Raw genomic sequence first — 16,588 nt, forward strand, 5'->3', positions numbered from 1 at the left:
AAGAAAACCATTTTCATATAGTGGAAGGTGTTTCAAGATGTAGCTTTCAAAATAACTTGGAAATCATTATCATTTTCTCTTTGTGTTTAAAGGGGGAAGAATAATAATATGCTTTGAGGCATGAGACAGAAGGATTGATCTAAATTTGTTGGATTTTTGAGCTCTGATTTGCAGTCTATTGTTCTATGATTAAAAACACTAAAAAGTCTATTTCACTTACAGTGACTTTCTAAATGAGATTCTTTTCAACTGTTTCTATTTACTGTTTCATTCCCAGTTAAAACTCTGTTGCAAGGGTTTTGTTTCAGAATTGAACTTACACATCTGATAAATGCTGTAAACTCTGTCAATGACTTGGCTGGTTTTTCGTTAGTTTCTTTTAAAATATGAGTGATCAGTATCTAAAAGTGTAGTGTGAAGCCTTGTGTGGAGTTGTCAGCTTTTGCTGCAACTTCAGTTCTTAAACTAATGAAGGTACTATTCCGTTTTATTCCCCAAATAACTGAGGATTTCAGTGTATAAGGTCTGTTGCAAAGTTTTAGAAAAGCTTTTTTTTTTTTTTTTGCGTTTCATAGATTGCTTCCTCTCTCATGTTCTGGCCCCTTTTTGACGCCCAGGCTAGCAACTGTTCTCCGATTATGATGTGAAAGTGAGTCTTGGTATTTGGGGGGGGGGGGGGGGGCACTGACTCAGCTTTACATTTCAGAACAGTCATGCCAAATCTGGAGGGCAAGACCACTGCATTTTAGTTATGAAAAATGTATATATACTCCTTTAAGATTTCTGTTAAAGGAAATGGATGAATACGTACTTTCCTATTTGAACATTTTGAGTAGATAGTCTTTTACTCGGCAATGTATACAGACCATGTTAAGAGAAGCTGAAATGATGAGGTTAGCCTTAACCAATTCAACGTCTTTCTTCCTTGGAGTAAATGTCTACAGCTGTTTCTTTCTTAGTGGCTGGCCTTTCGTATATGAAGTCACGGGGGAGACTGCTGTTCAAATATTTAAAAGTGGGGTGTGATTCAGGGGAAGGCGGGATGAAAGCTGGGACCTACTTAACTTGGCTCAGCCAAGAGAGAGGCAGCTTGTGTGAGCAGCTATGAATGGGCAGATGTGTGTGTGATGAGGCAGACGGTGAGTCAGAACTCAGCCTCTTCTGAAAGAATGCGTTTTGCCCCAGCAGTGCTGGGAAAATGAAAAGAGAAGGGAGGGGACTGCACTGCTTCACTGGGGACTGGTGTTTTCTGGGGGCGGGTGGGGGGTGAAGTTGGGCCCATCAGTGGCGGTGAGCGTGCCGATTCATGAGTCAGTGGGTGGTGAGAACTATGTGCCATCTCTGGGGAGGAAATGACTTGGGTACTTTAGGGAGAAGGAATGCTTTCTGTAACTGCAGGATGTGTGGATGGAGCGTACAGATAGCATATCTACAGCACATCGGTTAAATACCCTGGTGTTGTGAGATAAGGATTTACTAGAGGACTAAAATAGGATATGAAACTGAGGTTTTGCCTCTTGTGCTTAAGTAAAGCAGCTTTTTTTAAAAGTCATTGAGAATTGTCTTCTGCCTGCTTCACAATATTCAAATCAAGTTTGGCTTTTAAAATATGACCGAATGGTGTTACAGGAGCCAAGCCCCTGCCTATTTTTACCAACAAAGCTAAGACCCATTAGTTGGAGTTGGAGGAGAGGCTTGCTCATTTACATGCGGATGAAAAGAAATAACAGATTAGTTGAAAAAGGAAGGTGAGATGCACTATATGTAGAAGGTGTGGCACAGAGGTCTTTGAGACCAAGCCAGCTGGTAGGCTGAGAAAGCACAAACGCAGCTCAACAACTTGGAGCCGAACATATTTGGGCAGCACCTTCCCAAGTTTATGTGTGTTTATGATGCTGTTCATCCGCCATCCAGATAATCTGCTCGGAGATAAGTGTTTACTCTTGCTGGTGGTTCAGTCAGCAAGCAGAGTATTTGTTCTAACTAAAAGCTTGTTTCCAGTGTAGAAGTAACATGTCTGCTTTTCTCGTTTAAAAATTTCTAATCCTGCTTTGATTTGGAGTAGGAGTTTGAAATTAAATGGAACTTCTGCGTAATAGCCACCTGAACAAAAATTCAGCCAGTAAAAACTGCAGATTGCAGTATGTGACAGTTTGCCTAGGTCTCAAAATCTAACAAGCTAATTAGCTTTGGCTGTGTCAGCGTGTGGAAAATGAGGGTGCAAAATGAGAGAGAACTTCTCCTTCAATGTGTGTATAATAACGCTTAACTTAGTTACACAACCATCTACTGTCAAAAAAGCCATACCTTCTTTGGTTCATAGGAGGGACCGTACTCTGAAAGGAGACAGATGTACGTCTCTAAATGGTGTTTCTTTATGTAGCATTAAATTTGTCCACTGAATATGAAATTGTTAATTGTCTGACTTTCAATCCTTGCTTTTTCCTACCGCTCTCTAGTGCTTTTCATCTGAGTGTCTGTGAGTTTGACTTCCCAGATATTATTCTGAAAAGCAACCCAGGGTGTGGGTAAGACTTATAAAATTATATAAATACAGTTAATCTGGGGTTAGCAACAAAACCTTGAAATAGTTGTTCTAACAAAGGCCTCCTTTTATCTACTTTTAACCAAATTGTGTAGCACAGTAATACTAAGGGGGGAAGTTGGGGTCATTATAGAAATAATGTGGCTTTTGCCTTTGCTGTCTTACTGTGACTGTCTTAAGGCAACTTTCAGAATAGAGAATTCTGGAAGTTTTTAAGACAACTTTATGCTGGATTTTGAGGTGCCATAACAGATCACATGCTCGTAGGCAAGAGTAGTAATTTATTAATAATTCTGTTAAGTTCAGAAATTGAAAGGGAACCAGCATGGCTTTATCTGAAAAGAAGGAAATACGTGGTTAAACGGTTTTGGCTACAGTCTTAAGTGGTTTCCATTCTCCAGAAAGAGGAGAGGGAGGAAAAGGAGTCTAAATTCCTTTCTCTAAAATAAAGGAAGAAGCACCGGTATGCTTTATTGTGTATCTTAATGAGAGAAAAGTTCCTGCATAAGCACATGTGGCTTCAATAGGAATTATAGTAAAGTTGAATTACAATATAGTAATTTCAAAATTTGAGTATCTTGCTAAGGCATTCATCCTTTCAGAGGTGAAAAATGTTTATTATCTGAGTTTCAAAGACCTTTTTTATGCAGTGGCGTAAGGCTTTAAGGGCTCTGATTCCAGAGCAGAGGCAGAGTACTTTATTGGGAAAGGTCAGGCTGCGTGCCAGTGGTTCACAAGCTGCTTTGTCAGCAGCTCAGTTGTTGCCCGGTGTGCTCGGGGCGGATAGTAGGCATCAGTAATCACATCGGCTCTGTCAATTTGTTTCCCTTTTCCCCTCTGACTTCTGAAGACTTGCAGGATTTCCAGCACTGCTTGGGCTTCCAGGTGATGCGTAAGGCGTTGCATTTGAAGTACCAAACCCACTGTCTGCACCAGGTTACGAAGTATGCATGTAACGTGCTTGCAGCTGCAATGACCCAGGCAAGGGAGCAGCTGCAGAGACGAGGCAGTTAGCGGCAGCATCATATTCCTAGTCAAAGAAACAAAAAATACTCTCCTTCTGGACAACTTGAAAAGCTAGATTTTGTCATCTGTGGGAAGTCCTATATAACTTTTGATTTCCCAGGCTTTTGTTGTGAGCCAGGATAGGGGAGGCTAGGTGAAAGGGAAACCCTAAATGAAGATCGGCAAAATGGTTGTTTGCTTCTGCAAAACGTAACTGCCATTAGAGTACAGACTGTTTTGTCTTTACAGACCCATAGTTAGGTTATGCTGCCTTTTTTCCCTCCTTTTGAATTATTCAGCATTCTTGGAAGAGAATGACTTTTGATTCTAGTAGCCTCTTTAACTGTCTTTCACTTCTAAACTAATGAAACACTTCTGTTACATTGGTGGTGTGTCCTTCGTTTATTTCTTGCGAGATGAATGAGTGAAGACTGCTGAAAGGGAGTAATGTTGTATTTCATATGTTTGAAATGATTAATCTTGAAATGAGGGCTGTGGGAGGTGGTTTCCTGGTAGTCCACATCTTACTCATGCTGGTTCTGACGCCTCTGCTCGCAAAGGCTGTTGGCTGGTGGATCTGCACCCTGCGTGGTGTGCTGTCATCACGGAAGACATAGGTGTGAGGGCTTGCACAGCTAGTCTGTGAATAGAAGGACAGAAAACCCATCCATGCTTTTCTTAGTGGAGACCCTGCGGTGGGAGCTGATACAAAGAAGGTGTGCTTGAACTGACCTTTATTTTCTCATTATTGAGCTACTACATGTTGTACTAATTTTGGAGTATGTCACTTTGTGCTAATTAAAACTTGAAGAGTATGTCACTTCATGCTGAAGTGTGTCAAGTTGTAAAAATCAAGCTCGGAGATCAAATGTGTATTTTCTTTGACAAACAGCATAACGCAATACCCACTAACAAACAAGTAATTTGTTCCCTTTTTTCCACTCATGGGTTGCCTTTCATGTTGTTCAGTGCTTAATTTTACCAGGACAGCTTTTGCTGGAAGTTCTACCTTCCTTCTGTACCTCCTGTAACTCTTTGCCTTTCCTTTTTCTACTTGAGTGCCCTTAGCTGATAAGTGTGGGACTGAGCAGGTAGGCACAGTCAGGGTGCTTTCAAATGTGTTATAGTGTTAAACATCAATTATACTTTGGGGATTAGCCAGAAGATGAATTTGGAGCTACTGGAGGAGATGCTGTGTGAAAATCCCCCTACTTAGCTGGACCACTCCTGAAGACCAAAAAGACTCATTGGGATTTTGAATGTCCAGGCAGTCTTTAAATCTGAAGCGGGCACAGGCATGTGTGCATGGTTTGCCTCTTTGGCAATTCAGCGTAGACAAACTTCTGTTCCATGAGGGATTTGACTTGCCAAGTAGGCTGAAATAACTACTGAAGGTTGATTTTTTTTTTTTTTTTCTTTTTTTTTTTTTCTTTACAATTTAGGTAATTTTGCTGCGGGTGTTTTTTTTTTTTAAGGCTGATGTCATTAAATATAGGGTGTCAAACTCATTTAGTGTTGTATTTGCTTCTTTTTAAATTTCCTGTGTGGAGATTAATCTCTGGTCTTTAGAAGGGGAAATACTTCTGCTTTAAATCACTGTATCCTCTACCATTATCTAGATGTAGGGCCTTAAGCTCATGCATTATTCCTTGCTGCAGCTCAAGGCACTGTGCATGCTGATGCTGTAGATGGTTTTTGATCATCTGGTGTTGCTTCTTTTGAAAAGCCTTTCACAAATGCTAGAGTAGACAGGGGAAGACTTTTTTATTTTTAGCACGGTGTATATACACTGTAGTTTACTAAACTCTGACTAGTTTGTAAATATGAGGACGACCTGAAACTGGTGCTTGTTCTTCGTTGAAAGAGCTCATGTATTGGAGTAAAATACAGTGCTTCTTGGGGGTAGGAAAGCATGTGTTCATTTAACCATTCAAATGTCCTGTAAAGGCTCCTCCCTGTCTGGCGGTGTGCCACTTTCTTTGTGACACGAAGGTAAGCTGACAAGAAAAACAGTTACTTTAACTGAAAGCAGTAAGAGAATTCTAACCAAATCCTGGTGCGCACCAGTTTATAAAATGAGAACACAGTTTAAATTTATTCCATCCAGTACAGTAGGCAAAAGTTACAGCACTCACTTGATTAAAATGAGTTCTTGGAAAGGAGCAGGAGAAGCTGTTAAGTGGAGTCTTATGTTACCAGCTGGTTTGGATGTTCTTCTAAGAGTACATATAGAAGCTTCCTGCATCAGTATTTTCATCGTGTGGGCATGTGTGTAAATGCTTTCAAATTCATAGCATGTGCGTTGCTTTTATTTCAGGTGTACTTGAAGGCACCTATGATTCTCAATGGTGTCTGTGTAATCTGGAAAGGCTGGATAGATCTACAGAGACTGGATGGTATGGGCTGCCTGGAATTCGATGAAGAGAGAGCACAGGTAAGACGGTCTGCCTGCTGCGCCTTAGACATTTGTTTGTCCTTCTGGAAGGAAACACGCAGGCAGGTAGCGATCACGCGTTCTAATTTACTTGTTTTCTGCCTTCACTTTGAGTACAAATTCCGAAGAAAACTTACACCATAGAAGTTCAGAAATATGTGATTGCAGCTAAACTAGTGTTTTAATTAGTTCAAAATGCTAGGGGCAGAAATCATCTGTAGTTTACAACTTTGTGGGAGATTTAGCACTATTACTATGCTACAGAGTAGTAAACCTTAAAGTATTTGAGAAGTTATGTCTGTAACTTGACACAATTTAACTGGCAAGTCTATTCTAGCTCTTTAAGTAGCTTTTTGGTGTATTACATATTTGGGGGGAGGATGAATAGGGGTTTTTTCACTTGTTCTCTGACAGTAGTGGACACTCTGCTCTGTTAGGGTATGGTAGCTTTTGAGAACTTCCTATCTACCTACTTCTTACCACTAAAGTGACTGTCTAGCAGCTGAATCTTTGGACACACACAAGAGCAGAGTAAACAGAGAGGAAATGACGCTTTAAACGCGTATCATATATAAGTTTCACTTACCCAGCTGTAGGGTTCCTTAATTTAGTCAGACTTGAGAAAGACCTTCTTTGCTTTTGAGACGTAGCTTGGTAACAAAGTTACTTAACTGATATTAACAGCTGCTGCACCAGCTTTGGGTGGGCTGGCACACAGATCACCTGCCTCTGCAATAGACATAAATTGGATGTAGTAACAGGAGTTACCAGAGCTACAGCTTACGATCTATATTTTGTGGTGAACTTGGCAGTTCATTTCTGTAGTTTGATGATTTAGAAGTGTTAGAACTATATGAAGGCATGGTCCAAAGTGCTTCTGAATACAAGGGCTTGTTAAGCATGCAGAGAAAAGGAGGAGGGTGAGCAGTTTCCTGCAGCCTTTTTTTTTTTTTTTTTAATATAACTCCCCAAGTTCTGTATTGGTACTCCAGCAAATGATTCTTAATAACTTACTCTGTATATAGCCATTTTCTCCGAACTTCTCTCTGAAGACTTCTTCTTTCACCCAAGACCATCATGACTTCCCATAACTTTTCTGAAAACTTGAGTAATTAATTTTGAACCACTGTTCAATGTCTCCTAAATGGTAACTGTAATTTTCAGCTTGATAGCATAATAAAATTGGAGCTCTTTCTATCTCCTTCCTTTTGTTCCATCTCGCGTGTGAATAATTGAACTGGTTTGTGTGGCACTGGTGGTTCCCTTTGCCCTTCTTTGTTACACTTCATGTGTGTCATACATATGGGTGATTTTTGCAAAAACCTAGTATTCACGCAAACTGTTTTTCCCGATTACCTTTACTTTCCCTTTGTGCCCTCTTGGGGGGGGTTGCTTCTGTCAGTTGTGCGCTGGAACTGATTTAAAGAGGGACACATTTTCTGTTTCTCACTGTCTGCCTCTCGTTCTCAGCGCTCACTTCCTTGGGGTTTCCCTTTTAGTCTTCTACAGCCATAGCTGGTCACTACCTAAGGAGTAGGAACCCTTTTATTCCACCTAAATACCAAGAGCACTCCTCTAGTCCAGGCATGCAGAACTGGAGGGCATATTGATTCTTTTGTTTCTGTTGAAGAGCTGGAAGTATTCAAATCAAACTTTATATGGAGATATGTGTAGTTGCAAGCTTTGTGGTGCCTTGCCTCTTCCTAACTTAAGAAAACAATTTGCATGTTAATGAGGTCATGTTACTGTGACAGTGTTCTGGGTTAAATAGAAATACTTTGTGTCAAAACAGTGTCTTTGAAATAGTCACAGCGCTGCATGCTTTCTTCAGGATACCTAGAAAGAGAGGGTATGCTGTTCTGAGAACAGCCACCTCTCATTAATCCACGAGAAGAGCCACAGAACCAAGCTTTTACTTGAATGCGCCTATCCGCTGTGGCATTCCCTCCTTCCAAAGCTGGGTGTTGGCGCATTGTGCTGGCTGAGTTCCTGTTGCAGCAGCGTGCTCCTTGGAAAGAGAGTAACTGCTGCAGACTCCATTGATTAGAAGGCCTTCAGACGATAATGGCTTACACAGCAAGGTCAAGTGTAGACCCCTGAGGACTGTGCAAGACAAATCCCAGGGTTTTTGATCTATGACTATTAAGTTTGATACATAACACTAAGTCACATGACTTCTGAACTGAATCAGGAGACTGACTTGGACGTGCACTCAGAAGGAGATAGGGTCACTCTTCCAAAATTGGATAGTTCCTGGAAAAAAAGGGGCACCTTTCCAGAAAGGAGGGTGGTAAGGTGACCTGTGGGTTCAATTCTTCTCTCTTTAATTTCCCAATAAATATTTTTGCATGCTCGTGGATTATTTTAGTTTCCCGATGCTGTCTTAACTACACTTGGGAATTCCTTTTTGTTGTCTTCAGAAAGTATTTGTGCACTGAACATGTGATTTATTCTTTTTTTTTTTTTTTTTTTGTGAGGGGTTTCAGTACTTTCTTGAGTTTTGAGCACAGGGTGCTGAGCTGGAAGTATTACACAGTGTGGATCTACAGAAATCTGCAGTCAATTACAGATCTGTAGTTGTTCTCAGTTTGTACTACTCAGTGATTATGAGGAGGTCATTGATCATCTGATTTGCTACAGTGGTAGTACCTAGGAGTTCCCAGCATCGTAAGGCACTATACAGAAAGGCACTACGCAGACACAGTTCTGCACTCTTGTATTTGATAGTATTGTAAACATTTGGGCAATCTTTTACATTCTTTAGTTTCCTTTTTCCTGTATCTGTCACTTTGCTTCCTTTTTAAAAACTGTTTTAATATTGCTAGTGGCAGTTGACCTAACTGCTGACTTTGATCCCAAAATAACACTGATGTCAGAATGGGTTTAGGTGTCTCATACTAGGCAGTGTAGTGCCTGTGGTACCCACTGTCTTTTGTAACAAGAGGTCCTGTTGGCATTCACACCCTCCGATACGCACCCTTTACTCCCACTTTCTGGAAGGCTTGCCTCGTACACATGTAACGCTCTTGCATTTTCCTGTCTCTTGCCACTTCTTAATAGCTAATATTGGGATCAGGTGAAATTTTTCTTTCCTGCCATGCTTTGGAAATTATACTGTCCTTCACCAGGCCAAAAAAATATTTTAGGAAGAAAAACCACTTGCAGAACAAAAAGTACTTTAATTCTAACTTTTAAGATGGTGTTCTTTCTATTTAATTCACAGCCTAGTAATGTCTTCCTGCTAAGCATTCGTACTTTTTGTTACTGGAGGCCCCAATTCAGCTGCTTGTTCAGACTTCAGTGGACTAACACACACAAAGCTCTACAGGCATACTTGAGTATCTTCCCCATCTGCTGAGGGCTGAGGTTTCCTTGGATTTGATATTTATCTTGAGTGTCGTTAAAAGACTGTTTCTGTCTTCAGTACTTTTGGATCTCTTCTATAATAGAGCATTCTTGTTATGTAGATTCAGTAGTTATAAATGGTTGTTCTCGTGAAGTCTTTTCCTACCAGGCTGCTGAGGGGCGGTATGTGTATGAGTGAGGGTGTGTTTAAGCTTCTCTCTTGTTTTTTGTTTGTTCTGGGTTGGGGGGTTTGTTTTCTTCTGTTCTCACATTGGTATGGCTCATGTTTTGCTTATTCTTCTTTTTTGTAGTAGATTCATACCAGGAACATTTTTATTGATTAAAACTAAGATGGATAAATGATTTGGTCTCATACAGCCGAATTCGCTAGGCTACAATTACTAGATTTGAGTGACATTTGAAAAAAAGTTTTAAGTTCCTGTTGTACAAGATCCTGATATGTTTGTTAATTTCTGGTACAACATATCACCAGGGGTAGAACAGAATTATTTTTTTCTCCTTAAATAAGTTCTGATGGTTCTTTTTTCCCCCTTTCTCAGGCATTAGTAAACCAGTGTTTCAGCTGTCAACATGTGTTCATTGTGGATGTCGACATACTGATTCTTTTCCTATGAGTTTCTAATTCAGTTTTTTTGGTTATGACCATTTCCTTGAAATATTCTGACTGAGGCTATATGTTAGCCTTTTGTTTCATGACCACTTTAAATGATGGTAAAATGCAAAAAAATCTTCTATTAAGAAAGTCTGCTTTCATTTAAGTTTGTTTTTTTTCCTTTTTTTTAAAAAGAGAGGGTTATAAAGACATACATAGCTTTTGTAACATAGAAATAAGGCAGCTTTTCTGTAGTCATCTGGGAGACAAGCTTATTTGTTTTATCTCTATCCTTCTGCATTATTAAGAACAAACTTACTTTCCGCTGTCTGACCTTGGTTGCTGTGCATTGCATGAACATTAAGGTGGCTATAAATGGGCCAAATTCTACTCTTAAAGATAGTAGGTAGTGTTAAAATGTTATCTTATTGGCAGCTTTAAACATTGCCTTTCAACATAGCTTTCTGGGGACCTGGCTGTGCGGAGTTATTGATTGACAGATGTTTGTATTTAACTGTGTTAGGCCACAAGAGGCACTCATTCACATCATTTCACAGAGTAGCTTCAGGCTGCACGATTGTGCCGACGGCAAAAAAGGCAATTTAACGTTCTCTCAGACTAGGGCTGCTTTATCTTAAATTAAAAAATGTATGCACTTAATCCCTTGCTATATTAAAATTTAGTTGGGCTCTCACCATGTTTATGTCCTCTAACTGTCAAGGTTAGGATTATTTATTTTTTAAAATTTTTTAACTTGGAAATAACGTTGGGGGTGTGGAATCATAAGCAGAGTTAGTAGTAATTATAGCTGAGGAGTTACGAGGAGGGAGAACCAATACAGTTTATCCCTTACTGTTTTGTGGAACCTCTTCAGACTTGACTCCTTCACCCTGAACGTTTTAAAATTCTGCTTGGGAACAGAGCCATCTATTTTCATTCTGGGCAAAATATGTGCTGAAAGGTCTCTTCAAGAGAAGTAATTTGTAAACCAATTAATAATAGTTTACATATTCATAGTGCTCTATTTAAAATGTTTCCTAATAGAAAATATGGTTTGAAGGAAATTTTTTTGAGCATTAATTTATTAAATCTATTCCTGCGCATAAGACATTGTTGAAAATACGCAATGGGGCGGTTGAAAACCTGCAGGTTTCTTCTGCGTTGTATGGGAACATGTACAGATTAGTGGAAAAATAACTTCTGCTTTGCACTTCCTTATGCATCTAAATTTAAATAATTTAAGTGATGCATGAGGATTGCGCATGTTCATACTGATGCACCTTCAGCAGCTTTTGATAAAAAGGAGGATTTGTTCGGTTTGTAATTTAGATAATACTTTTTTAAATGAAAGTGAATTAAATTACCATTATTTATATAATGATGCTAGTGAACTCTATCTAGATATACCTGTGAATACTGTCTTCAAAATGACTTTTATAAGGAGAATGTGTAGTGCCTCTTTGATATAACTTTTGAGAATGCCTTGCTTTAAAAAAAAAAAAAAAAAAAAAAGCAGCATTTTAAACTACTTTGGAAAAGCAGTTCTCCTTTGAAAATGTATTTTGGTAGTAGCTGCGTTGCGGCTTTGGTTCCCTCTACAGCAGTGATGAAGGTGAGTGTTATTTGTTAACATGTATTGGTATTTGCCGGAACTCATCTGTGTTCTGGCAGAGTCTGTAGGACACACTTGTCTTTGCTGCCAAGTGTTCCCAGATACTCAAAAGTGTGATCTGGTAGAAATGAGGGAAGCCTTGTGTGTCACTCTGTGTCGTCTGATTTGGTAGCAGGAGGATGCATTGGCACAACAAGCCTTTGAAGAAGCTCGGCGAAGAACTCGTGAATTCGAGGATAGAGACAGGTCTCATCGGGAGGAAATGGAGGTGAGGGTTTCACAGCTGCTGTCAGTAACTGGTTAGTACTTTCCCAAAACTTTAGATTGTTTCTGTTTGTTTGTCTGTTTGTACAATGTTGTGTATTCTCTGTTTGCTGTTCAATGTTGTCATATAAAAATTGCAGAATGCATTGTTTCTAACTCTTGTAAATTGAATTTCAAGTTTTTGAAGTTTTGATGAGAATTCTCTGATTATTATCCTTTTTTCCTTTCTGTAGATGGCCTTATCGGTGGGTACTTAAGCTGTAATGATATGTTTGTTCACAGAACTGCCATCTCTGTCTCTCAACTGATACTTTAATAGCAGAGAGGGATCTTTTGCCCCATGCATTTCTCATTAGTGCAGGAAGGGCTTCAGGAGCTGCAGGCACATAATTTTGTAGCTCCCTATCCCATATTTTGGGAAACGTCAGCAGTGAATTTAATCAGATGCCACAGTCTGCTTTCCTGTACAGGCTAGTTTTATTTTCCTCTCGCCTTTTTCTTACTGGCAGGGAGTCTTAACTCCTCCGATTCACTGCTGTAGTTCCTCCTGTCTTGTTCTTTGCTTCTTTAGGGCCCCACAGTCCTTGAATCTTGTTCTTTCTTGATGAGAGCAGAAATTACTGGGATCAAGAAGAGAGAAGCCAGAAAAAGGAATGGAAACCAGCTGCTCTGAGGTGTTAGAAAGGCAAGAGCTGTAAGAGGACGAGTAATACATAAGGAGAGTTGGCAAGTTAAGGCAGGCTGTAGATCAGGCAGAGAATAGGGAGAAAACAGAAACACTTAGAATTTCTTGCCCTTACTAACTCAGTTTCCTAATTCCTGCCTCATCAGTACAGCCTGACCGTACTGTAATCAAATGGGATCAATCTTCTGCTTCTCAGGTTTTTAGAAAATTCGATTATTGTTCTTGCTAAGCTACTCTTCTTCTGGCATCCTTACTGGTAATTGAGATGATTAGACAGACCTTTGTCCCTTCCAAATACAATTGGAAGACAGTGAGAATGAGAGGGAGAAAGCAGATGCAGAGAACAGTATCTCTCACTTTGAAGGGATGGCTACTGTGTCCTCCCTTGCCAAATGCTGGTGTAGCCAGGGCAGATGTCAGCTGTGGTGGAGGTGAAGTCCTTGCCTTGGAGGCCTTGCTGCCACTGGATCCCTGGAGCAACAGCTAGATTACCTGAATTATCTGCCTTTCTCTCAGCATGGCTGGAACCTGCTTGTAAGTGCAGTTTGAAAGGAAGGTAGAATTAACTTAAAGCTGTTCATGAAGATCTGTGGCAGCCTCCCTTAATTTTAACAACACAGTAGGAACTTTAAGCCCAGCCTTATGTGCTTGACCTCAATTTACTTCAAGCTTTTCTTGATTTATTTTCCTTTGCTGTGCCCTTCATCCCCACTCCTGTTACTACAGAGAAGAAGCCATGTGCTTACTGAATGCTGAAGGTTGAAAAAGAATGAGGCTTCCTGAAATAACTTCTGGAGTTCTGTGAGACTTATTCTTTCTCCCAAGTGTTGAAAACACTTATTTGCAGCTAGGATGCGCAAAAACTCTTTCAATTAACAGTGAGCTTGAGGTGATATCGAGCATCTGGGGCTTCATGACAGACATCAAAACTTGTGACGCTGAGACACAAAAAGCAACATCCCTAGCCAGCTGCAGGAGCTGGATTCAATAGCTTCTGAAGAGACTCCTGCTTTTAATAAGGCAGCAGGCAGTTGTTATTAAATGATGTCCTTATTAGCTGCCAGCACCCGTTGTCCCTTAAAACAACAATAGCCATTGTCCCAGCTCTAAAGCACTGGTGTAGATCACCTACAGAAAGGAAGAACAGGAAAAATTACTGACTTGAAATATCTTTAAACAGATGAAAAACATTGTCAAAAGGCACTTCAAATTTATGTGATGTCAAATACAATTTTTTAATAATTACAATATGTTTTGTTTTGCATGCTTTTTTTTTTTTTATTTTACTGTACGTGTAATATGTATGACCAAGAGATATTTGCCTCAGTTACTTGTAGTTTTATAATTGGGTTTTACATTTCAGTTTTCATTCGTGTGGTTGGGGGAAAATGTCCTGGTCACATATCTGGAATGTTTACAGATGAGTTTTTGCACTCTGGATCTTAAGACTGCATAAAAATCAGGATCCTTTGGGGCAGGGCAGGGGGGAGAGCGGAGATAGACTTCCAGTGCATTCGTTCCTCAGGAGGAATCATGTTTCCAAACCATTCATCGTTTCCCTGACTTCTACTTCAGTTGTATTCTAATGGAGCATTTGGGCAGAATCAAATGAACTTTAATCAGTAAGCACTTAGATAAAGGTGATCATCATCATCATCCAGAATTCTCAGTAGAAAGTAATGCATAAGTGTGCATTCCCATGTTTGTTTTTATGGCCTGTATTGAATTTTCCAATGCTGACATGCTCGGTCAGTGTGGAAATACAGTTTGTCAGTTGTAGCCTTCTGAGGATTGCATTGCTGACAGCTATAAAAACATCAGCCCAAACTGTATTGTTGACTGTTTGTGTCATTTCAGTAGGTCAGGTAGTATCTTTGGTTGCACTACAGAGATGGTACTTTAAGGCTTTTCTAGGGCAGCTAGAAAAGGTGGGTTCTAAGTGTGCCGAGTGAATTTTTGTCTATGTTACACTACACACAGATGAAGATCCCCTCAGTATAGTCTTTTTAATGTGATAGCTATACATCTTTCATCATTACTAAAACTTAAATTTTTTTCTTTCCTGCAAAGCTTGGCATGGACGGTAAAACTCAGGATTGCCAGACCTGGAACAGGATCTCATCAGTGTTAATGATTGTTTTAGAAATTGCAACACTGTATAAAATCGGGATATTTCAGACAGTAGAATTACAGCTAAAATGCCTTTAATAGAGACCAGATTCTGCTTCAGTGGGGGAGGGAAGGGGAATCCTGCAATATTCCACCCACTCCTACCCAAAACAGAGGCGCCAGCTCTTTGGAAACATTTATCCATCCAAAGCCTGGCAGCATATGAAAGCGATCAGATTCAGTTCTTTATTTATACAGCTTTCTGCGTAGAAAAGATTCCCTATTCTAAGTCTCTCTGTAGGCTTTTAAAACAAAGTGGTGTATACTTGCCTAGGAGTGATCAGCAAAGGCTGTTGAAAACACTTAAAATGGCTTGTACGTGGCAATCGGATACCGGAATGGTGATACTTTGAAGGGGGAAAAATAGCAAGTGCAGTAACAATTTAGGAATAATTGCTATACTCATTTTCATTTTCAAGTATCCTACAAAACACCCAAACAAACCACCACCAACAAAAAAAACCCCAAAACAAAAAAAACCCTCAGAATGCTGTCAGGTTTGTTTGCCTTCCTTTCATCACATAGTATCCCTTCCATCAACGACTTCATTAGCACAACAGCCTTTTATTTTAATGAACATATGCTTTGCATCCGAGGGCAGAAGCAGTAGTAGTTGGTAGGTTGTCCTTGAATTTCCAGAAGTGATCGTGTTTTTGTGCAATTACAGCACTCCCCTAGTGTAAATAGAGTGTGAGTGGATTGAGAAATTTTCATTTGACGTTTTCAGCTGTGTCAGAGTTGAACTGCATTCTGTTACATTTTTAACATACTTTCTGTTTTGAATACAAGACCGCTTTTGGGGTTTTCTGTCAACTTATATAGCTTGGTCAGGTCAGATACCGTAAATCCTGCCTCTCTGTTCAGGATTCTTTTGTTTCAAAGATGCTTTTGAAGTCATTGAGTGTTTTTAATTAATGCCTTCAAAATTAATAATGTATTCCAATGGATTTCACTCTTACGGAAACACTGAAATGCTGAGACAGTAAATGTTTAACAGTACACATGAAGAAAGGCCTTATAGCCAGTTAAAGACTATTGTAAAAATAAGTGATTGTATGAAGCTTCGTAAGTTTAGGAACGTGGAGCTACTTGGCAAACTTGCACTATTGAGTGGTTTCATACCAGGCAAAAGCAAAGTTTTTCCATGAGCAAGTGCTGCACCACAGGAGCTTGGTGCAAGGCCGTTACTTTAGGGGTGTATTCGAGAATGATGCCATTCGACAGGTCTATAAACTTGATGTATTTGTGCCTTTCCCTTTACCAAACTGCAGAAGAGAGTGAGGAGACTGAAGGTGTATCAGTAAGGCAGATGGTTAATTTTCACTATCTCTTTATCCCCTTGTGTCTTGGTTGAGAGAGTCAGTACTAGTGTTTTCTTCTGTTTGGAATGGTCATTTCAGTATGAACGACCAGAGTTCAGTGTCAGGATAAAAAGTGTTCAGCAGAAGTTGTTGTAAGGTTGCTGTCTAGATGTGCTTGAATCTCCCACTAAAAACTTTTGCTTTTTCTTCAGTATTTTGGCTGTAGCAGCATGATACAAAATGTGATACGTTGTCCACGATCAAAAGCAGCATGGCCAGCAGGGTGATGGAGGGGATTCTGCCCCTCTACTCCACTCTGGGGAGACCCCCCTGCAGTGCTGCCTCCAGCTCGGGGGGTCCCACCAGCAGAAGGACACGGAGCTGTTGGAGCGGGGCCGGAGGAGGGCACGGAGATGCTGGGAGGGCTGGAGCCCCTCTGCTGGGAGGACAGGCTGGGAGAGTTGGGGGGGGTCAGCCTGGAGAAGAGAAGGCGAAAAAGGGGAGACCTCAGAGCCCCTTCCAGTGCCTAAAGGGGCTCCAGGAGAGCTGGGGAGGGACTCTGGATCAGGGAGGGGAGCGATGGGATGAGAGGGAATGGTTTTACACTGAAAGAGG

General features: G+C 40.3%; 1 protein-coding gene across 1 annotated transcript in view; it reads left to right on the top strand.

Moving 5' to 3' along the window:
* CBFB (core-binding factor, beta subunit) overlaps positions 1-16,588 on the top strand; it is a 39,537-nt gene that overhangs the window by 12,517 nt on the left and 10,432 nt on the right. The window contains exons 2-3 of the mRNA XM_009889458.1: positions 5,868-5,984; positions 11,727-11,822. Of these exons, the coding sequence (XP_009887760.1) occupies positions 5,886-5,984; positions 11,727-11,822 (195 nt within the window). The 5' untranslated portion in view covers positions 5,868-5,885. The remainder of the gene's footprint in view (positions 1-5,867; positions 5,985-11,726; positions 11,823-16,588) is intronic.

This window comes from Charadrius vociferus, unplaced genomic scaffold (genome assembly GCF_000708025.1).
Source record: "Charadrius vociferus isolate BGI_N301 unplaced genomic scaffold, ASM70802v2 scaffold1061, whole genome shotgun sequence".
Classification (NCBI taxonomy): Eukaryota; Metazoa; Chordata; class Aves; order Charadriiformes; family Charadriidae; genus Charadrius; species Charadrius vociferus.